This window comes from Triturus cristatus, chromosome 10 (assembly GCF_964204655.1).
Source record: "Triturus cristatus chromosome 10, aTriCri1.1, whole genome shotgun sequence".
In the NCBI taxonomy this organism is placed as follows: domain Eukaryota; kingdom Metazoa; phylum Chordata; class Amphibia; order Caudata; family Salamandridae; genus Triturus; species Triturus cristatus.
The window spans coordinates 816,242,741-816,262,322 of NC_140593.1; the positions used below are offsets into that span (position 1 = coordinate 816,242,741).

The window sequence follows — 19,582 nt, forward strand, 5'->3', positions numbered from 1 at the left end:
TCCGAATGCCGGTCTGAACTGATTCAGAATGACCGAACGGTTACCTTACATCGTAATCAGTCGGTCGGAAATATTTCAGAGTCGGAAACATGGGTTCCAACATAGGTCGGGAAAATCTGAAGGCCGTTTGGAGCATTTCCGACCGACATCGTAATGAGGCCCTGAGTTGTAAAACTGATACTAATGAGGCGAATTTTGCCCAGAGTGTAGTGCAATGTGTAAGAATGAGAAAATAAATTATTAAAGATATCAAAAAATGTGCCACCTTATGCCGCATCATTTGCCTTTTCTTGCTGCATATCTTTGTCAATCTTGCCGCATAATTTGGTGCTTCCCTGCCACATACTTCCAGTGGACCTGTTTATAGGTTATCTGTGTAAAGAGAACATATACAGTGATTAAATTACTCTTAGTGGTACAACATATTCTCCTACGTATTGTAGTACAGCAGATTCGAACATACTTATGTGAATACATACGTACAGTAGCACGGCTGCAGTAAAACAATGAGGAAAATAGGAATGATATACAGCTTTGGTGATGTCATAAATGAGGGCAAAAGTGCTGTCATACCTTATGCCACTGATAATGTCATGGACCATGTAATTAGTAATTTCATCTGTGACATCATGCGTTAAGGGGTCAAAAGCAGTTTATATTAGTTGCGGTAGTAGAGCTGACCATACCAATTTCAGTTGTTTTTATGTTTTTGATTGTAACCTTAACATCACTTCAACTGGGATATTTGTTTTAAGCCCAGGGACTGACTAGTCTATAGGGCAATCAAGCAGTGCCCGAAAATGTGTGTGCTGTTTTTTGGCTGCTTGTGGGCCGGTTTTATATCCTGGTGGGCCAGCGTTTACTGTTGCTTTACCTGATATTACCTCAAACATTGCCAGCAGCAAGCACAGATGCATGCTGTCTCCCATTCCTTGCAAAACACTTATATATGCTGTTTTTAAGAGTTGAAAATTAATCCGACTTGCAAACATGGGCCACTTTTTAGCTGTCGGATTAGCTAATTGGGGCCATTTTTACTTTGGTGCCCGGGCCCATCTACTGTCTCAGTCCGATCCTGTTTCCGCCTATTGGCACGTTATTGATCTTAGCAGATACTCGTCGTCTTCTTAAAAGTACATTTTCAGTGAATATACAAGTATAAACATTGGCATCCATCTGCCAGTTCCCTAAATCAGCTTAGCATAGTTGCCACCCTGATAAGTCTTCCAAGACACAAGGCTCTATTTGTGAGCTGTGGGGATGATTTCCATTTCTATGCTGTACGCCACACAGCCCTCAAGTAAGGTTAATCTGCAGAGTCATGCACAGAGGTATAGTTAGCAATGCAGCAGCAGGTACAGTGGCACCAGAGCCTAGGAATGTGAGGGATCCACGGAGTCCCAATTAGGTCTATCTATTACTGCCAGAAGAGGGTATATGGGGGCTTTTTCCAGTCTTTCATAAGGGCATACAGGACACATGCTACACTACTGGCTATGCAGAATACAAACATAGTGGTTCATTACGATGTCGGGCGGATGATACCGTAGTGGTCTGGAACCGCCCGACCTTAGGTCGGCGGTTCCAACCTCCCAATTTGGATGCGACCGCCCATAGTGCAGTCGGAAACATCTATTTTACTATGACGGCTTGTGTGGCTGGCGGAAAAGACCCGCAGTACTAGCTGCCATAGCAAAATAGATGTTCGGAAACATCCCTGCACCGTGCGGCAGGTACTGCCCCCCAGGCCACATAGTAAAGAGCCAGGAGGGAAGGGTCCCTGCTAGAGGCCCCCAAAGTCATTTTCCAACAGCCTTTCCATGTCAGAAAGGCCGACATGGAAAGGCTGTCGGAAAATGACATCAAAATCCCGACCGCGGAGCCGAGGCTGGCTCCATTGTCATTATGGGATTGTGAGCATTTCCAATTTGCCGACTGGCTCAAAGAGCCCGTCGGAGCAGCAGCGGACTGTCCCTCCACCCGAAGCCCGGCCGCATCGCAATGCGGTGGACGGACCACAGCGACAGATGTCGTGGGGACCGACACCGACTTGACGTCAGTGTCAGTCCCACCGACATCGGACTTAGACCCTATCTATTCTTGAGCACATTCTCCGAACCATCTAGTCACAGACAGTAACAACCCTGAACCCATATGCTAGTTACTTAAACCCAAGCTGCATTAGCGACTGAAAAATGTGCATTCTATCACCCAATCTCCTTATTTATCCATCCAACAATTTGGGAGGTGTGTATCCCAGTGCTAGTCTAAGACCTGTTGAACATGAGAACAGCTCTGCAGCACTACAGGAGTCCCGTGATCTATCCAAACACAGAGCTGAAGGAACTCACATCAACGTGTCAGTCAGGTAGACCCTCAACCACAGACATTCACTTTTACGATAAATTCACGGCTCTTTGATAGTTCCCGAATGAGATGTGATATGTGTTTCCAGATGGTAAAGCATTGAGCTGCATTGTGCTGTGCTGGCATTACCCAACTTGCACTAACGCTGATATTCACTTTTATTTGACAGAAAAGTGCAGGAATGGACTACACCCTGGAGACTACCCGAAAGAAAGAGGATCTCTTGAGAGCAGTCCGCAGTCTACAGGTGAAATCTGAAAACACCCTCCAAAAGGCCAGCCCACTTCTGAGCTACCACCAAGGACTGGGCATGGTGAAGGAATGTCATATCCATCAGCTCACCGAGAAGACCAAAACCATCTGCCATGACCTAGAGGATATCAAAAACCTCCTTTGCTTTAGACAAAATGAGTTGGTGCAGCAAATCCCCAACCCGGATTGCAAACTTTATGGAGGGGTAAATGGAATTCACTGCTCACTGGATAGCATTGTCTACGTGACCAGTGAGAATGGACCCCGGGTTCACCTTCTGAACCGGTCCGGTCAAAGCTTCCAGTCCCTGCAGTGTGTTGAGTGGAACAGAGGGAAGGAGTATTTCCTACCCGAAGATGTTACCGTGACCCGTTCTGGGTTAGTGGCTGTGACTGACATGGTCAATGGGGCTGTCCGTATCTTCAATCCTAATTCAACATTTTCCAAAGGAAAGTGGATGAAGATTGGTACATTCGATTCCCCTAGTGGAATTGGCGTAGACTCACAGGGAAGAATCCTTGTGGCAGATTATGCCCTAGGAAAGGTCCACCTCTTTGCCATTGACCATGCCTTCAAAGTAGCAAGTACACACACAATCTCTGGACTCCAAGGACCACGTTACATCACTCAGGTGCCAGAAGGGGGGTTTGCCGTTAGCGAAGAATGCAGGGATGTGAAGCTTTTCAGTGCTAGTCATAAGCTGGTTTCCTCCATAAGCAACAAACATGGGCATCAGTTTGGCAATCCTGCTGGAGTGTGTGCTGACATTGAAGGGAATCTCATCGTGGCAGACGAACAGCAGAGGAAGGTTTTTCTCTTCCCACCGAGTGGTTCTCCAGTTTGCCTGGTGTCCGAAGGTTTGAAGAGACCCACCGGGGTGGCCTGTTCTGTCTTTGGCCAGCTACTGGTAGCGGACACTGGGGAAAACTGTATTAAGGTATTTAGATACAGAGTAAAGCCTAGCTCCATTCCAGAGAGCCCCAGGATGGGCAGCGACAATCCAACTCTGACACCAAGGGAAAAGCCATCATAAGCAGTAACTGGAGCACAGGAAGATGGGATAAGTTGGGTATAAGTGACCTTTGCAGTGTGGCTATTTAAAAAAAAAAAAGCATTGGCAAAGCCAGTAGGTCTTGCTTTAATGTGCCAACACACGTAAACACAGGCATGCAGAAATGCTGCATTTTTTTTGTTTTTTAAATATTTTTATTGAGCACTGCAAATAACACACAGGTGTACACGGTAAATCATAAGCATTTTGAACGCCTTGCATATTAGCAAGACGGCCCGGATCCTGGCCGCATGGTAAGATAAGGCATACATTCATCTTACAGAAATTACAACATGACTTACAGTATAAATGTACAATCCGTATATCCAGACAGGTAACTACTATACTAATAAGTGGTATCTTGTGCAGTACCCATTACATCCCCCTCCCAAGCTAACCCTCCCCAAACAATACCCCAACAAACAAGTAACCTAAGTGCCGCTACACAGACTACACACTTCGCTGATGTTCCTGCTTCCAGTGTGCATCCGGTCTGAGAACCCCGAGAAGGGGCGTGTACCGAGGAGGGGGAGGAAGTGGGGGGGAAAGAAGAAGAAGAGGGGAGAGAAACACAGAGAAGGGCAAGGAGAGGGGGAGACCCAAGGGAACAGAGACAAAGGAACAGAAGGAAGCAGAAGGTAGGCCCCCTGTTAGTGCGTGGGTAAGCATGAATCCACCAGCTCTTATGACACTGCACCACTGTCCCGCCTACTGTGTTGCGAACCCGAAGGCTCAACATCTTGCATAGCCTTGAATTGTTCCACTAGGTGCGCTCAGTCCAGTGAAATCGGTCGCTTCTGCAGTCCCCTGTATTCATCACGGTGTAAAGCCTCCCTTTCTGCAACCGCCCATCTGCCCACTTCTTCACGCCAATTGCTCACTCGCGGCGCCAGAGTAGACTTTAATGCAGAAATACTGCTTATAACATTAAAGCCAGTCTTATTGACTCTGCCAATGCGGGGTTATAAAGTAGGGAAATTGATAACTTTGGTACAGAATTTATACAGGAGATAAAGAATTTAATGTCACAAACCACCAGTGATTGAGTGTACTTTTCTGATGTAAAATAGTCCTTTATGCGTTCAAATGGAAGCGCTTCCTGCAAGGTGAAATAATACACAAATCAGCCACTGGCACGAGGTAAAAGAGTAGTAATCTGCTGGGCGGAGCTAAAATCCATGTTAGGTATATTCTGTGCTGTAGTTCAGAGCGGCGCTGCCAAGCCAGACCTAAAAAGCAGGTTCTGGCTCGAGGATGTTTTTGCTTTGCTGTGTGTGTGACATTCTTAAGGCAAAGTTCTGAGTTTGAGGTAGCACGCCTGGAATGAATTCTGTTGCATAGGGCTGTGTGTTATGCAGCAACGCTGAAGAATTATGGGGCAGAAAGTAGCTAGAGAATGAGAATATTGTTGTCTTTTTTTAATTGAGTGTTGTACTGTATTATAATTGCATTTATTCAGTGTTTCGTGCTGCTGGCGAGATGCTGGAGTGCATTAGCGTTAGCGGGCAGGCTGGACGCGGCTATGCCCGATGATTGTACTGGGTCCCGTATTATAAACGCGCTTATTTCCATGAACGCGCATCTGATTATTTATTAATCCCTCCTCCAGGGGTGGGCCTGGGCTGAAACTATTTGGTAAATGCTCATTTTACAGGAGTGCTCGTTTTCATTGCAAACCGAATCATCTATACCCTGGGACGAAGGGTTGACCTCAGTTGCAGCATCGAAAGGGTTAATCTGGGGAGGCGCCGCCCGGCGTGTCCTTATCAGGGCGCGCAGTCTGCTTGGGACCGCAGCGCACGAGGGACGAGACGAAAGGCGGCAGGGGAGCCTCTGTTAGCTGCTTCTACGAATACGGGAGAAATTACCAGCCATGTAAGTAGTTGTACCCACAGAGCAGGGCACATAGTTTAAGCTGCTGCTGTCTACGACTCCTCGGTGCCGAGGGCTTACTTATTCACGTCAGTTTGTTCAAACTTTATTGTGTCTCTATGTGAGTTTTTGTGGCTCGCTGGACCAGTGAATCCTTTTCCAAGTGACTGTTCCCTGTGTTCCAGGTCATGGCTGTGTCTCAGTACCGGTGTATGTGTCTTCCTCTTGCAGGGTTAGTGTGCCCCTCCCCAGTGTCTGCATCCCTGGTTCCCTCTTCAAGGTCTGGTGTTTCCTAGAGTCAATGTCTCCATGTCCCATGACGTCCTTGCCCCCCTGTCTCAGTGGCAAGGTCTCCCTGCCCCATGTCTCTGTTCAAATGTGTCTGTGTGTGGTGCTGCCTCCTCAAGGTCTGGTGTCTCCTAGAGTCAATGTCTCCATGTCCCATGATGTCCTTGCCCCCCTGTCTCAGTGGCAAGGTCTCGCTGCCCCGTGTCTCTGTCCAAATGTGTCTGTGTGTGGTGCTGCAGCGACTGTGCCTTCCTGTTCAGTAGTGAGTGTCTCACTGGCAGGTATCTGTGTCTTCATTATTACAGTGTGTCTCCCTGTCCCAGGACTGATGGCTGCGCCTCCTGTCCGAGCTTCCTTATCCCCCTCAGTGTCCATGTCTGCCTGTGTCCCTTTTCTAGTGTTCATGACTGTTTTTCCATGATATCAGTCTGAGTCTCTGCCCCAGCATGTGGGCTCCCTTTCCTTGCAGGCGTGTACCGTTGCCATAGTGACCATGTTTCCCTGTCTCTATTCTTGCATGCATGTACCAAAGTCCCAGTAACCATGTTTCCCTATCTGCGGCCTTGTTGCGTGTACCATTGCCCCAGTGACCAATGTTCCCTATCTGCGTCCTTGTTGCGTGTACCATTTCCCCAGTGACAGTGTTTTCCTATCTGTATCCTTGCATATATGTACCAAAGTCCCAGTAACCATGTTTTTCTATCCGTGTTCATGTTGTGTGTACCATTACCCCAGTGACCATGTTTCCCTGTCTGTATCCTTGCATGCATGTACCAAAGCCCCAGTAACCATGTTTCCCTATACATGTTCTTGTTGCGTGTAGCATGTACCAAAGCCCCAGTAACCATGTTTTCCTATTTGTGTCCTTATTGTGTGTGCCATTGCCCCAGTGACCATGTTTCCCTGTTTATATCCTTGCATGTATGTACCAAAGCACCAGTGACCATGTTTTCCTATTCGTGGCCCTGTTGTGTGTACCATTGCCCCAGTGGGGATATTTCCCTGTCTATATCCTTGCGTGCATGTACCAAAGCCCCAGTAACCATGTTTCCCTATCTGTGTATTTGATGCAAGAATGGTCACTATTGCCCCAGCGACCATTCTTCCCTGTCCCTGTGTCCTTGAAGGTGTTTATAATTGCCATTGTGACCATGTTTCCATATCATTGAACCTCTATAGATTATTTGTCTGAAGAGCTTTTATGCTCGAATTACACTTCCTTGAAAGCCCAGGTATGTTAGGAAAAGTTGAAATCACCATACCCCTACCTGGTGACCCTCTCAGGGGAGAACATTCATATGCTTGGGAAGGGTTGTATGACATAACCACACACGCAGTTGCCACACATGCCTTTACAATGCATCCATTATCACAAATGCCTTTAACACACATGCCTTTACCACACAAATCTTTACCATGCATATGCCTTTACATATATTACCTACTGGCGGTCGCCAGTAGGTAGTTATAGTTAGGACCTATTTTCCATAGGAAATCCGCAACATTCTATTTGGAATAACGTTGGCGTCGATTGATGAATCTTCGCAAAAGTTTCCAAACTTTTGGCCAGCTCCGGTCCGCTCCTATCCTGAAAATTGCACGGTGATTCGTCAAGAGGGGGCCGAGAAAAAGGGGGGTCCCAAAACGCGTTTTCCCCATGCATTTTCCCATAGGACCTGTTGACGCAGCTACAACCCGAAGTGCTGAGCAGAATTACACCACATTTGGCAAAGAGGTAGTCCTCAGTTTAGACTCGTGCCTTTTGCTTAAATGGTGTAAATCCATTCAGTAGTTCCTGAGAAGATCAAAAGTTAAATCACATATATATCTGGGCGGAGCCTAACCACACATCTCATCGTGAGATCTGATTGGCTGTCAGCACTTCATCCATCAAGTGTTGGCAGCCATCTTGGGACCAATATACATGATAGCACCTCATTAAAAAGCATTGCAGTTAATAGAAGGTTTTAAGACTTTAGTTACATTATAAATCATTTGTTGATGGTACCATACTCATTTTAGGAATTGTGGTGTGTTCTAAGGTGATTTTACCATGTGAAAAAGCCTTCTGCTGTGATATCATGAATCATGTTTGAGAGAAAACTATTTTCTCATGCTTTTCCCACAGAGGTTTGGAAGGTGATCTATAAGCTAAACTGAGAGCACATTTTCTGTAAATTCACATTATCTTTCTCAGTCATGTGAGAATGAAGTCTGACATTCTCAGTAAAACATGTACATCCAACAAGGGCAGAGACAGTTAGTTGATTCCTTTGTGTTCTACTGCAGCTTCCCAGAGTGTTCTAAAGAACAACTAGAGCGCTAACAGTCCTACTTATGACAAACGTATGGCACACCTGAAGCCATCTTGATTGGAATAAAGTGGTAACACTTAAAACAAATAATTTACAAAGGACTAAAATGGGGGGGGGTTCATTTTGCAATAGAAATTATGATTAGTGCTGCAGAAAGAAAAATTAGGGCACATTTTGACTTCTCAAATCCTCTTCTATTTCATAAAAAAATTCTGACATGCAGACTGAAACATGCTCTTTCAATACCAGCAGCAGACTTCCCTGGTGAGCAGTAGCTTTACTACAGTGATCTAGTAAGCAACTAGAGTGCTAACATTCTGAATTTATGGCAAATGTGTGACACATCTGAATGCCTTCTTGATGGAATCAAAGTAAAAAACTGAAAGTATTTCCTACTGAGGAGACTGTAGTAAATGAGGAAATTAGGAAACATCATAAAAAATAAGTCTCCCAAAATGGCCACCAGAGACAAAAGAGCCCAAATGTAGCCCAAATATCACCGAGATGTAGCCCAAGTATAGCCCAATGACAGAATGTCCCAGAGTGTTCTAACGAACAACTAGAGCGCTAACAGTCTTACATATGACAAAAGTATGGCACACCTGAAGCCATCTTGATTGGAATAAAGTGGTAACACTTAAAACGCCTAATTTACAAAGGACTGAAGTGGGGGGTTCATTTTGCCATAGAAATTATGATTAGTGCTGCAGAAAGAAAAATTAGGGCACATTTTGACTTCTCAAATTCTCTTCTATTTCATAAAAAAATTCTGACATGCAGACTGAAACATGCACTTTGAATACCAGCAGCAGACTTCCCTGGTGAGAAGTAGCTTTACAACAGTGATCTAATGAGCAACTAGAGTGCTAACATTCAGAATTTATTGCAAATGTGTGACACATCTGAATGCCTTCTTGATGGAACCAAAGTAAAAAACTGAAAGTATTTCCTACTGAGGAGACTGCAGTAAATGAGGAAATTAGGAAACTTCATAACAAATAAATCTCCCAAGATGGCCACCAGAAACAAAAGAGCCCACATGTAGCCCAAATATCACCCAGATGTAGCTGTCTACAATCTCCTCTTTTTCAATGTAACTCAAAGGGGAAAATCAATACCCCCGTTTTTTTCAAAATCTCCTTCTTACCAAGTTCAAAATGTTCGCAAGTATGGTACATTGGATCATGGTTGGCAGGAGGAATTGGGGTAGGGACATGGACTCAGATAACAGAGGACAGGAGGGACATGGAGAGGTGCACCAAACTGACCCTACAGGGCAGGCATCAGGGTTTGCAGCAGCACAATAGACCACACAGCGCATGCGGGACTCGAGTGCAGCACAACAATCCATAGAAAGCAATAGGGAGGGGACAAGACCATGCACATGGACAACAGAGAATAGAGGGGAAAGAGGCAATGGTAGCTAGCTGACCATAATGGACAGGCAGGAGAGAAAACTGCAGCATAACAGATCATAAAGGGCAGGAGGGACGGATCAGGGGCATTACAATGGAACAGACAAGCCTGGAGGGAGGGAATAGGCGTCTGCACATGGAAACAGAGGGCTGGGGGCAAGGGGGCAGGGCAGGAGCAGCAAGATGGCCATGGAGGTCAGGCAGGATGGGCACTAGGAACAAGACACACCATGGAGAGCAACAATGAGACTATGATGGCATACACACAGACCATGGAGGGAAGGTGGGAGGGGGTCAGGGGCAGCTAGCTGACCACACAGGGAAGGTGGGAGGGGCCATGGCAGCACAGAAGACCATGCATGGCAAGCGGGAGGGTTAGTGGCAGCACAATGGCTATGATGGGCAAGAAGGAGGGTGCAGGGGCATGCACAAAGGACCATGGAGGATAGAAGTGAGGGTCAGGACCTGGGCACAGACAAGAGTGTTCAGGGGAAGGGGCCTCACAACAGACCGCGAGGGGCAGGCAGGAGGAGCAGTTGCAGCACAACAGACCAGGGAGGGTAGAAGGGTGTGGCAGTAAAATGGACCATGGAGGACAGGAGGAAGGGGATCGGGGCATGGCATGTGGACAGGCAGGGTGGAGGTGGCAGGGACAGGTTACAGTCATCTGACAATGCTAGGCAGGTGAGAGGGGAGTGGCAGCTCAACAGAACAATCAGAGTAGATAGGAGTGGCAGGTACATGGAACATGGTGGGCAAAAAGGATGGAGCAGGGGCATGCACAAAGACATCGGAGGGCAGGGAGAAGGAGAATAGGGGCAGCTAGCTAAGCACAGAGGCTAAGCAGGAGGTCAATGATGGGCCATAGAATTGGGCAATGGAGGGCAGGAGGAGTGGACTGGTACATCATGCTAAATGGAGGGCAGTGGCAGCACATCAGACCATGCATGGCAGGAGGGAGGAGGCTAGTCCATGGATTCAGACAACAGAGGATAGGGAGGAGGTGGATGGGGCAGCAAGCTAACTGTTCAGAGAAGGTGGGTATTAGGAACTTTATTGTTTTTAAAATGTGTGTCTGTGCGAACTACTTAAAATATGAACAAGTATGCAGTATAATCTCACTTTTATTCAGGAAGAAGAGGACGTTTGTGACTGTGACTCCGGGCTCTCTTGGCAGAAAATCCGCTGACCCTCCACCCCCCATCGCAAAATGTAATGCCCGTGAAAAGGGTAGGTGGACGCAGTGTTATATAGAACATAGTCCTGAAAGCACGATTGAAAATGAAAACTAGATATAGTATATGGTATAAACTATGCACCAAAAAGTGTGATATAAGATGAACCGGGGCATGAAATCTAATATGCAATACATTGTGCGCAATGACAGATTCATTGGAGAGCGCGAGATAAAACAGGCACTAGCGCGTGCTATGCAATATGCGCCTTGGAGTGTAATATGCACAGGGCAGTGTTGTGTAACCTAACTAGTCTCTAAAGTTGTAATATAAAATATGTGCTGGGGAGTGTAACGTTGCATATGCACTGTGACAAAGATATGGATCCCAGATTGTAATATGTATGGCATAGCGCTGTGCGTTATAACATAGGCATCGAGGAAGGCACGTTGGATGGGGCAATATAACCCGTGCGAAGACAAGTGTGGCATGACATATTCACGGGGTGGTGTTACAGTGCACATGGGCTAGAGAGTATCATAGCATACGCACTAGCTGGTGGAATACAACACAGAGGTGTGAGGCACTCGGCTGGCACTGGTGGGTGTAACACAGCATTGGGCTCAGCCAGGAGCACACTGTGACTCTCAAGTGAGGTTCGTCTCCTTTCCAGAGAGTAAAATAAAAAGTATTACACATCCGGCGGTGGATGTGTATTTTATTAACCGTGAGGGCGGTTTCTTGCATAGTTTGGTCGAATTTTTGTCGAATCCCCTTTGCATGGCTTGGTGTGCGTGTATATTAAATGTGCCCGTCAATAGCTACCCATGTTTTTATAAATAAACGACAAGGGTGTCTACTTAGAGAGTACCCACCGGCGGGGGTGCCGGGATTAGGCACGGTAGGGCGTCAGACACGTCAGAGCTTCACTAGTGGTGTAAATACATTCCATGTGGATTCATTCTATGCATAGTCGCCTTTTAATGAATATCACGCAAATCGTCATGGTGATAGGTACATACAGTTTGTCCAGCATGTCCTAGGTGTTTCTATAAATATATATATTTTTTAAATAATAAAAAACAAAGGCAGGCCCCGGGGCATGGGGTCTCCGGGGCCATAAGTGGCCTGAGGAGGGGGGCAACGCAGCCCTCTCCTAAAGAATAAAAAAACCAAAAAAGCCCATGACCCGGGGGTTGGGGTCCCCGGGACCGATTAAGGCCTTGGGAGGGCCAAATTAATTTTTTTCAACAAAAAAAATTAGGGTGCTGGCCCTGGTGGTTGGGGTCCCCAGGGCCAGTCAATTAGAAAAAGAAGGGGGGCCACACAGCCCCCCTTCTTAAAAAAATAAAATAAATAAAAGACCGGCATCGCGCCGGAGGCCACGCCCCCTCCTTGCAGCACTCTGCAAACGCAAACCCCCTGGCCAGTTGTAAGTTGGGGAATTAATTCCCCTTCAATACTGAGGGTCCCTGAGGGCCAACTAGCCCAACAGGTATCTCCAGTATGCGCCAGGGAGCTGCGTTGCAGACAGGTGTTCTGAGGCCACGCCCCTTTTTACACCTCTATGCAACGCAGCTCTGTGGCTCTTACTGGAGGTACCTAGTGGGCTAGTTTAACCCTAGGGACCCTTAGGATTCAAGGGGACTTAATCTCTCAACTTAGAACGGCCACAGGGCGCGTTTACACAGTGGTGAAGGAAGGGGACGGGGCCTGAGGTGACGTGTGCAAACACGCCCTGTGGCGCGTTTAAAGTTGGGGAAATAATTCCTTTTCAATCCTGAGGGACCCTGGGGGCCAACTAGCCCACCAGGTGCTTCCAGTAAGCGCCACTGCTCTGCGTTGCAGAGAGGTGGTGCAGGCCGTGCCCCTTTTTACACCTCTCTGAAATGGCGCTTACTGGACGTACCTAGTGGGCTATTTTGCCCCTAGGGATCCTCAGGATTCAAAGGGACTTAATCTCCAAACTTAAAAAACGACCACAGGGCGTGTTTACACAGTGGGGAAGGGAGGGGAAGGGGCCTGAGGTGACGTGTGCAAACACGCCCTATGGCGCGTTTTAAGTTGGGGAAATAATTCCCCTTCAATCCTGAGGGACCCTGGGGGCTAACTAGCCCACCAGGTGCTTCCAGTAAGCGCCACTGAGCTGCGTTGCAGAGAGGTGGTCCGGGCCGTGCCACTTTTTACACCTCTCTGCAACGCAGCTCTGTGGCGCTTACTGGAGGTACCTAATGGGCTAGTTGGACCCTAGGGACCCTCAGGATTCAAATGAACTTAATCTCCCAACTAAAAATGGCCACAGGGCGTGTTTACACAGTGGTGAAGGGAGGGGACGGGGCCTGAGTTAATGTGTGCAAGCAAGCCCTGTGGCGCGTTTTAAGTTGGGGAAATAATTCCCCTTCAATCCTGAGGGACCCTGGGGGCCAACTAGCCCACCAGGTACTTCCAGTAAGTGCCACTGCGCTGCGTTGCAGAGAGGTGGTCTAGGCCGTGCCCCTTTTTACATCTCTCTGCAACGCAGCTCTGTGGCGCTTACTGGAGGTACCTAGTGGTCTAGTTGGACCCTAGGGACCCTCAGGATTCAAGGGGACTTAATCTACCAAATTAAAACGGCCACAGGGCGTGTTTACACAGTGGGGAAATGAGGGGACGGGGCCTGAGGTGACGTGTGCAAACACACCCTGTGGCGCGTTTTAAGAGGTAGTTTTAATCCCCTGCCCTATTATATACTAGGGACTTACAGAGGAGGTCATGCTGATCACAGGGGGATCCCAACGCATAGTGTTCCCTAGTGTATGTAGGTGTTTTCACTGTATTCTGAGCTCTAGGACTGGTTAGTCAGACTCAGTTACCACCAGTATCCATCTGAAAAAGTTGAGGGTACAGGATGATTTTGCAACAAGGCTTCTTTCTGCTCTTCTGTTTGTTCTTTCTGCACGTTATCCTTTTTCCTGTGCTTTTCTTCGTCTTTGAGGACTTCTGTTGCTTCTTTCTGCATTTCTTTTTTTTCTTTCTGTGCGTTTTTTCTTCTTTCTTCACATGTCCTATCTCTGTAACCCGTTATAGTTAGTTCAGCTAACTATAGCTCGCGCGCCCGCAATGCACTGCTGATGACGTCACATATTACATCACTCATGACATGGTCAGTGACATCACTCATGACATCACTGATGACATCTCAAATTACATCACTGATGACATCATCCTTGTGATAGAGTGGCAGACCTCCTCTCCCCCTAATATAACCTTTGATACACACATTCAAAAATAGAAACTAAAATGTTCAAAACAATGGACATACCAATATCAGTTACAACAACCTATTCAGTAATTCTAAGATCCACATACACATCCACTCATTCACCAACAGTCCCATACAGTCACTCATACATGTACTCACTCATCATATGTACTCATGCACCTATACATCCTGTTACACAACACCACTCATCCATAGAGTTACTCACACACATAGTCACTCATGCTAATAAAGAATCAAACATCCATTTACTTGCATATACAGTTAAACACACACCACCACACTTACTTCTATGGAAACTTACACATACTTATTCTTTTAAACAATCACTTATAGAAACACATACTTATTCATACAGGAACTCTTTCAATCTCTCACTTCCACATATACTCACTTATATACACCAATAGTCACATATACTAGTTTAAAACATATGTAGTTACTCATAAAGACACTATTGAGACAGTCATTCACTCACTAACACACCCATGCACACACTCATCCACCCATACAGTCCTGCACACATGCTGTCTTCAACACATAAACACAGTGAGTCATTCATTCATGCACCTATGCACTACGTAATACCCCCCACCGAACCATACAGACACTCATACTGATACTCAAAAAATCATGTAGCTACTCACCAACCCATGCAGCCACTTATACACAAAGTGAGAGACTGATACAGATATTTACATATTTAAACATTACTCACTAAGCCATGTATTCACTAAGATACACTTAATCAGTCAGCTATACAATCAATTTTTCAAAAACAAATCATCCATTTAGACACTTATATACCCATTTATTCTTCCATCGACCTTGAGATATACATATATAAAACATATGTAATTTTCAGAAAAACACACATTCACTGGATGATGTCATCAGTGATGTCATCAGTGATGTCATGAGTGATGTCACTGACCATGTCATGAGTGATGTAATATGTGACGTCATCAGCAGTGCATTGCGGGCGCGCGAGTTATAGTTAGCTGCACTATCTATAACGGGGGAATTTCAATGATTTTGTACGAGTGAAAAGTCCAGCTAACTATAACGCCCCTGAAACCTATGGTTTTTTCAGTGAATTTCTAAGGTTTTTTAAATGCTAATTCCTAACTATAACATGCCTGAAACCTATGGTGTTTTCAGTGAATATATATATATATCACCAAAACTCCTCCAAGAAGAGAGCAGAGGCCACAATTGGGGTAAGCAGGGAGGCCACTTTATTCAATTACAAGCTTCTCAACAGCGAATGCATTTCGGCATCACATATGCCTTCTTCAGCGCCAGGAATCTTCTAAGGAGTTGCAGGTAACATCGTGTGTTTAAATTTTGGCCTCAAAATTATTGGTTTAGGTCCGCCCCGCCCTCAGGAGCAATGCCCTTTTTCACCATCTGTAGTCCATTTGATACGTGTGCACTACAGTTCCCAGGATGCAGTAGAAATCCAGGTAGGTAATGCAGGTGGGTAACTTATTGTTATTGCAGAAATTGGCGTCACAATGTCATCTGGCCAAATCCCCTGCCTGTTGTATGAATTGCAGTGTCTCCCTGGGTCCCCAGACCGCATCAACCTCCACGGAACAGGATTACATTCGGCGGGGGCAAGACCGGAGATCCTATCTCGCCCAGCGCAGAGTTGAGTAACTCCGTCACCACCCCATCTCCTCCTGGACCCGGGTGTGGGCCTCGGTGATCCAGTACCCTGGAAAAACGCAAAGTCCGCCACAGCAGTGCCAGCGAGACCAAGGCCAACTTTGAGATGCGGGGGCCTCTAAAGCACGCTTTTGGCATACGCGCTGAATATCACCAAAACTCCTCCAAGAAGAGAGCAGAGGCCACAATTGGGGTAAGCAGAGAGGCCACTTTATTCAATTACAAGCTTCTCAACGGCTAATGCATTTCGGCATCACATATACCTTCTTCAGCGCCAGGAATCTTCTAAGGAGTTGCAGGTAACATTGTGTGTTTGAATATTGGCCCCAAAATGATTGGTTTAGGTCCGCCCCGCCCTCAGGAGCAATGCCCTTTTTCACCATCTGTAGTCCATTTGATACGTGTGCACTACAGTTCCCAGGATGCAGTAGAAATCCAGGTAGGTAATGCAGGTGGGTAACTTATTGTTATTGCGGAAATGGGGTCACAATGTCATCTGGCCAAATCCCCTGCCTGTTGTATGAATTGCAGTGTCCCCCTGGGTCCCCAGACCGCATCAACCTCCACGGAACAGGATTACATCCGGCAGGGGCAAGACCGGAGATTCTATCTCGCCCAGCGCAGAGTTGAGTATCTCCGTCACCGCCCCATCTCCTCCTGGACCCGGGGGTGGGCCTCGGTGATCTAGTACCCTGGAAAAACGCAAAGTCCGCCACAGCAGTGCCAGCGAGACCTAGGCCAACTTTGAGATGCGGGGGCCTCTAAATATATATATAGGATAACCCGCACTCCAGGTTAGTCCCAAAGATTTTTTATTTTACTGCTGACGCGTTTCAACCAAAACGTCTTTCTCAAAGCTGGGGAAACATTGTGACAGTGTTCTGTATATACTCAGAGCGACACTGTTGCATAATCAATAAACATAGGCATATCACTAGTAGGAAAAAATACTTCATGAGGCCAACATAAAAAAAGTTTCTTCCCTAAAAATAAATTTGCATGGTATCTCACCAAGAAAGAATAGAATAAATTGAAAAAACAAATAAAAATTAGATGAAAATACAAAATAAGCAATGGTACAATACTATGCAAGTGCATATAATCACTGGTGAGACAGTCTCTCTCATGGGTGCCTAGACCAGAGTCCAGAAAAAGAGAATGACGGTCAAGTGACCTACGAGAACACACGGAGGGGGGGTTAACTGATGGGGGGGGGATAGAAGGAAATGGGTGTGAGATGTCAAGTGACCAAAGTAGACGCACCAGAGGTAGAGAGACAGAGATCTACACAGTCCCAATAGAGACAGACAAGGCAGGGAGATGATTCAGTGCCAGAGAGGCAGTGGTAGCCTGTATAAGGTTTAATGTCATCTACCCCTGTAATTGCTCACACAAAGTAGTATTTCATATGTCATATGGACTCCCGGCTCCTTATATGCAAATGCAAGATTCCAATGTCACAGAGCCCTGCCCCCTGGATGTGAGAGAAGTGCGAGAATATGCAGCAGGAAGATGAAGAAAACACTGTGGGAAAAGACTGATACCACCACTGGGTGTGCTACCCCAAATGTACATGTAGCTTCTCATCCTGGTTGAGGCCTCCTGGGTGTTTGCTGTTGAGGCTGATTATGTATCGGGATTCCAGTCTTCTGAGGACCCGTTCTCTTTCGCCACCTCTGGTCTTGGCCAGAACCCTGTCAATTCCCAAAAAGGTAATTTTGAGATTCTCAGCATCAGTAGAGCCATGCAATGTCTTGCCATGGGATATGTTGTGTCATTATTACAAATGGCCCTGAGATGCTCCAGGACTCGTTTCTTCACTGGAAAAATCGTACTCCCCACGTACCTCATGCCACACACACATCAACACATACACAACAAAGTCACTGTTACAGTTAATGAACGGCTTAATCTTGTGTTGTTTGCCATTGGGCAAGGGAACACTTGACGTTGGTACTGTGGGTGCACGCCTTGCACTTGCCACATATATGGAACCCGGGGAGTTCCCTCAACCATGTACCGCTTTGCAACTGACTGGTTCAATCATGGTATGCACCAGCATGTCTTTCAGCGAGTTGCTTCTGCGGTAGGTACTTTGTGGGCTTGGGCTAACCAGTTTGCCTGTGGCATGGTCCAATTTGACCAAATGCCAGTGTTTCCTGACTATTGCTTGAACCTCGGTACAGCTCGAGTTGTACGTAGTTATAAGCTTGATCTCGGGTTTGGTGTTCATATGTGGTTTGGGTTTAAGCAAAGTCCCTCTCTCCACTCCACTGATCTTGCGTTTGGCATCCTCCAAAACCTTACGCTTGTAATCCCTCTACAGGAATCTCCCAACCATCCTCCCTTCCTCTAGTTTGTAGGCTTCTAATGTACTGCAGTTTCTCCTAGCTCTAAGGAGTTCCTCATAGGGAATGCTGTATTTGAGATTAGGTGGGTGGTGGCTTCTGGCATGCAGGTTTCTGTTGCCCGCTGTCTCCTTTCTGTGGAGACTAGTCTGCATAGTCCCATTAAGCTCTTCAACCCCAACATCCAGGAAATCAATCCTGTTGGTGCTGGTTTTGCTTGTAAATTTGAGGTTCAAGTCATTGACAGATAGGATATCCAGGAACTCATCTAAGATGAGTTGGGGGCCATCCCAAATTAGAAAAATATCATCAATGTTTCTGGTCCGAAGGACCAGATGCTTTCTGTATTTGTCCAAAGCCTCAGACCAGACACATTCTGATTTCCACCACCCCATGAACATGCAGGCGTAGCTCGGCACAAAGCAACTGCCCAGGCAGTCCCAGTGAGTTGCCTAATCCATTGATTACAAAACAGGAAATAGTTATTTTCCAGGCAAAAATGGACCATCTCAAGCAGAATGTCCATGTGGTCATATGTGGCTACGGGTCTATCCCTAAAGAAATGTTTGCAAGCCTGAATTCCCAGATCATGCTGGATGTAAGTATATAGTGAGACCACATCCACAGTACAAAAGATGTAGTCAGATTGCCATGGTATGCCAGAGACCTTGGATATAAAGTCCATACTGTCGCGGCAAAAGGAGGATAAGATGCAGACATAAGGGAATAGGAAATGGTCTTGATAAATTGAGGCATTCTCCAAGAGACTATCATTGGCTGAGATGATTGGCCTACCCAGTGGATTGGTACTGTGCTGATGGACTTTGGGCAGCATGTAAAAACAGGGGCTAACAGGCTTCTTGACTGTTAAAAACAAAAGTTCCTCTTGATTTAAAAGCCCTTTGGACAGCATATCATGAAAATTATCAATAGTGGCAACATATGGCCCAACATTAGTCTTAGTGTAGCGGCCGGAAAAGTCAAGCTGTCTCTTGCCTTCAGACATGTACTTCTTAATGTCCCACAGCACAACATTACCCCCTTTGTCTGAAGGCTTAATCACAAAGGAACTCGCTTGTTTCAGGGATGTCAGTGCTGCTTGTTGGCCTTTAGTTAAATTCATGGCAGCACGATTCGTGTTACTCACTCTCAATTTGCAAATGTCACGTACCATAGCCTCATGGAAGGAGTCAATTTTGTCGTGGGGGTTTTGGGATTAAATCTAGCTTTCGGTTTAAAATCACTACGACTTCTCTTGTCAGTCTCCAGATCCAGGAGATTCGATAGTTTCCTCTCAGAGGCCCAATCCCTGTTGCCTAATTTCAACTCCCTAAGGGAAGCTAAACCCGTAATATCTCCAATGGACAGGAGATTGGAGGGCATGTTGGGCTCGGTGGAGTTGTACCCCGTCATGGAAACCTCTGGTGGCCAAGTGCATTTGGAATAAATTTGGAAACTTTCATGTAGCATAAAAACATCTGAGGAACCGTTGACTCGTAACAACTATAATGTGGACTGTATTTTAACCAAAGTCTCTTCACAGAGTTTATGCGCTGCACGTTTAAAAGG

At 46.3% G+C, this 19,582-nt stretch overlaps 2 protein-coding genes across 2 annotated transcripts in view; both read left to right on the forward strand.

Annotated features, from left to right (window-relative positions):
• Window positions 1-5,245, forward strand: part of NHLRC4 (NHL repeat containing 4) — a 29,041-nt gene extending 23,796 nt beyond the window's left edge. Inside the window, exon 2 of the mRNA XM_085630163.1 lies at window positions 2,537-5,245. Within this exon, the coding sequence (XP_085486289.1) occupies window positions 2,549-3,652 (1,104 nt within the window). The 5' untranslated portion in view covers window positions 2,537-2,548 and the 3' untranslated portion in view covers window positions 3,653-5,245. The remainder of the gene's footprint in view (window positions 1-2,536) is intronic.
• A 200-nt stretch (window positions 5,246-5,445) lies between these two features.
• The window catches only part of PIGQ (phosphatidylinositol glycan anchor biosynthesis class Q), a 164,169-nt gene continuing 150,032 nt past the window's right edge, over window positions 5,446-19,582 (forward strand). Inside the window, exon 1 of the mRNA XM_085628402.1 lies at window positions 5,446-5,545. Coding sequence (XP_085484528.1) covers window positions 5,544-5,545 — 2 coding nt within the window. The 5' untranslated portion in view covers window positions 5,446-5,543. The remainder of the gene's footprint in view (window positions 5,546-19,582) is intronic.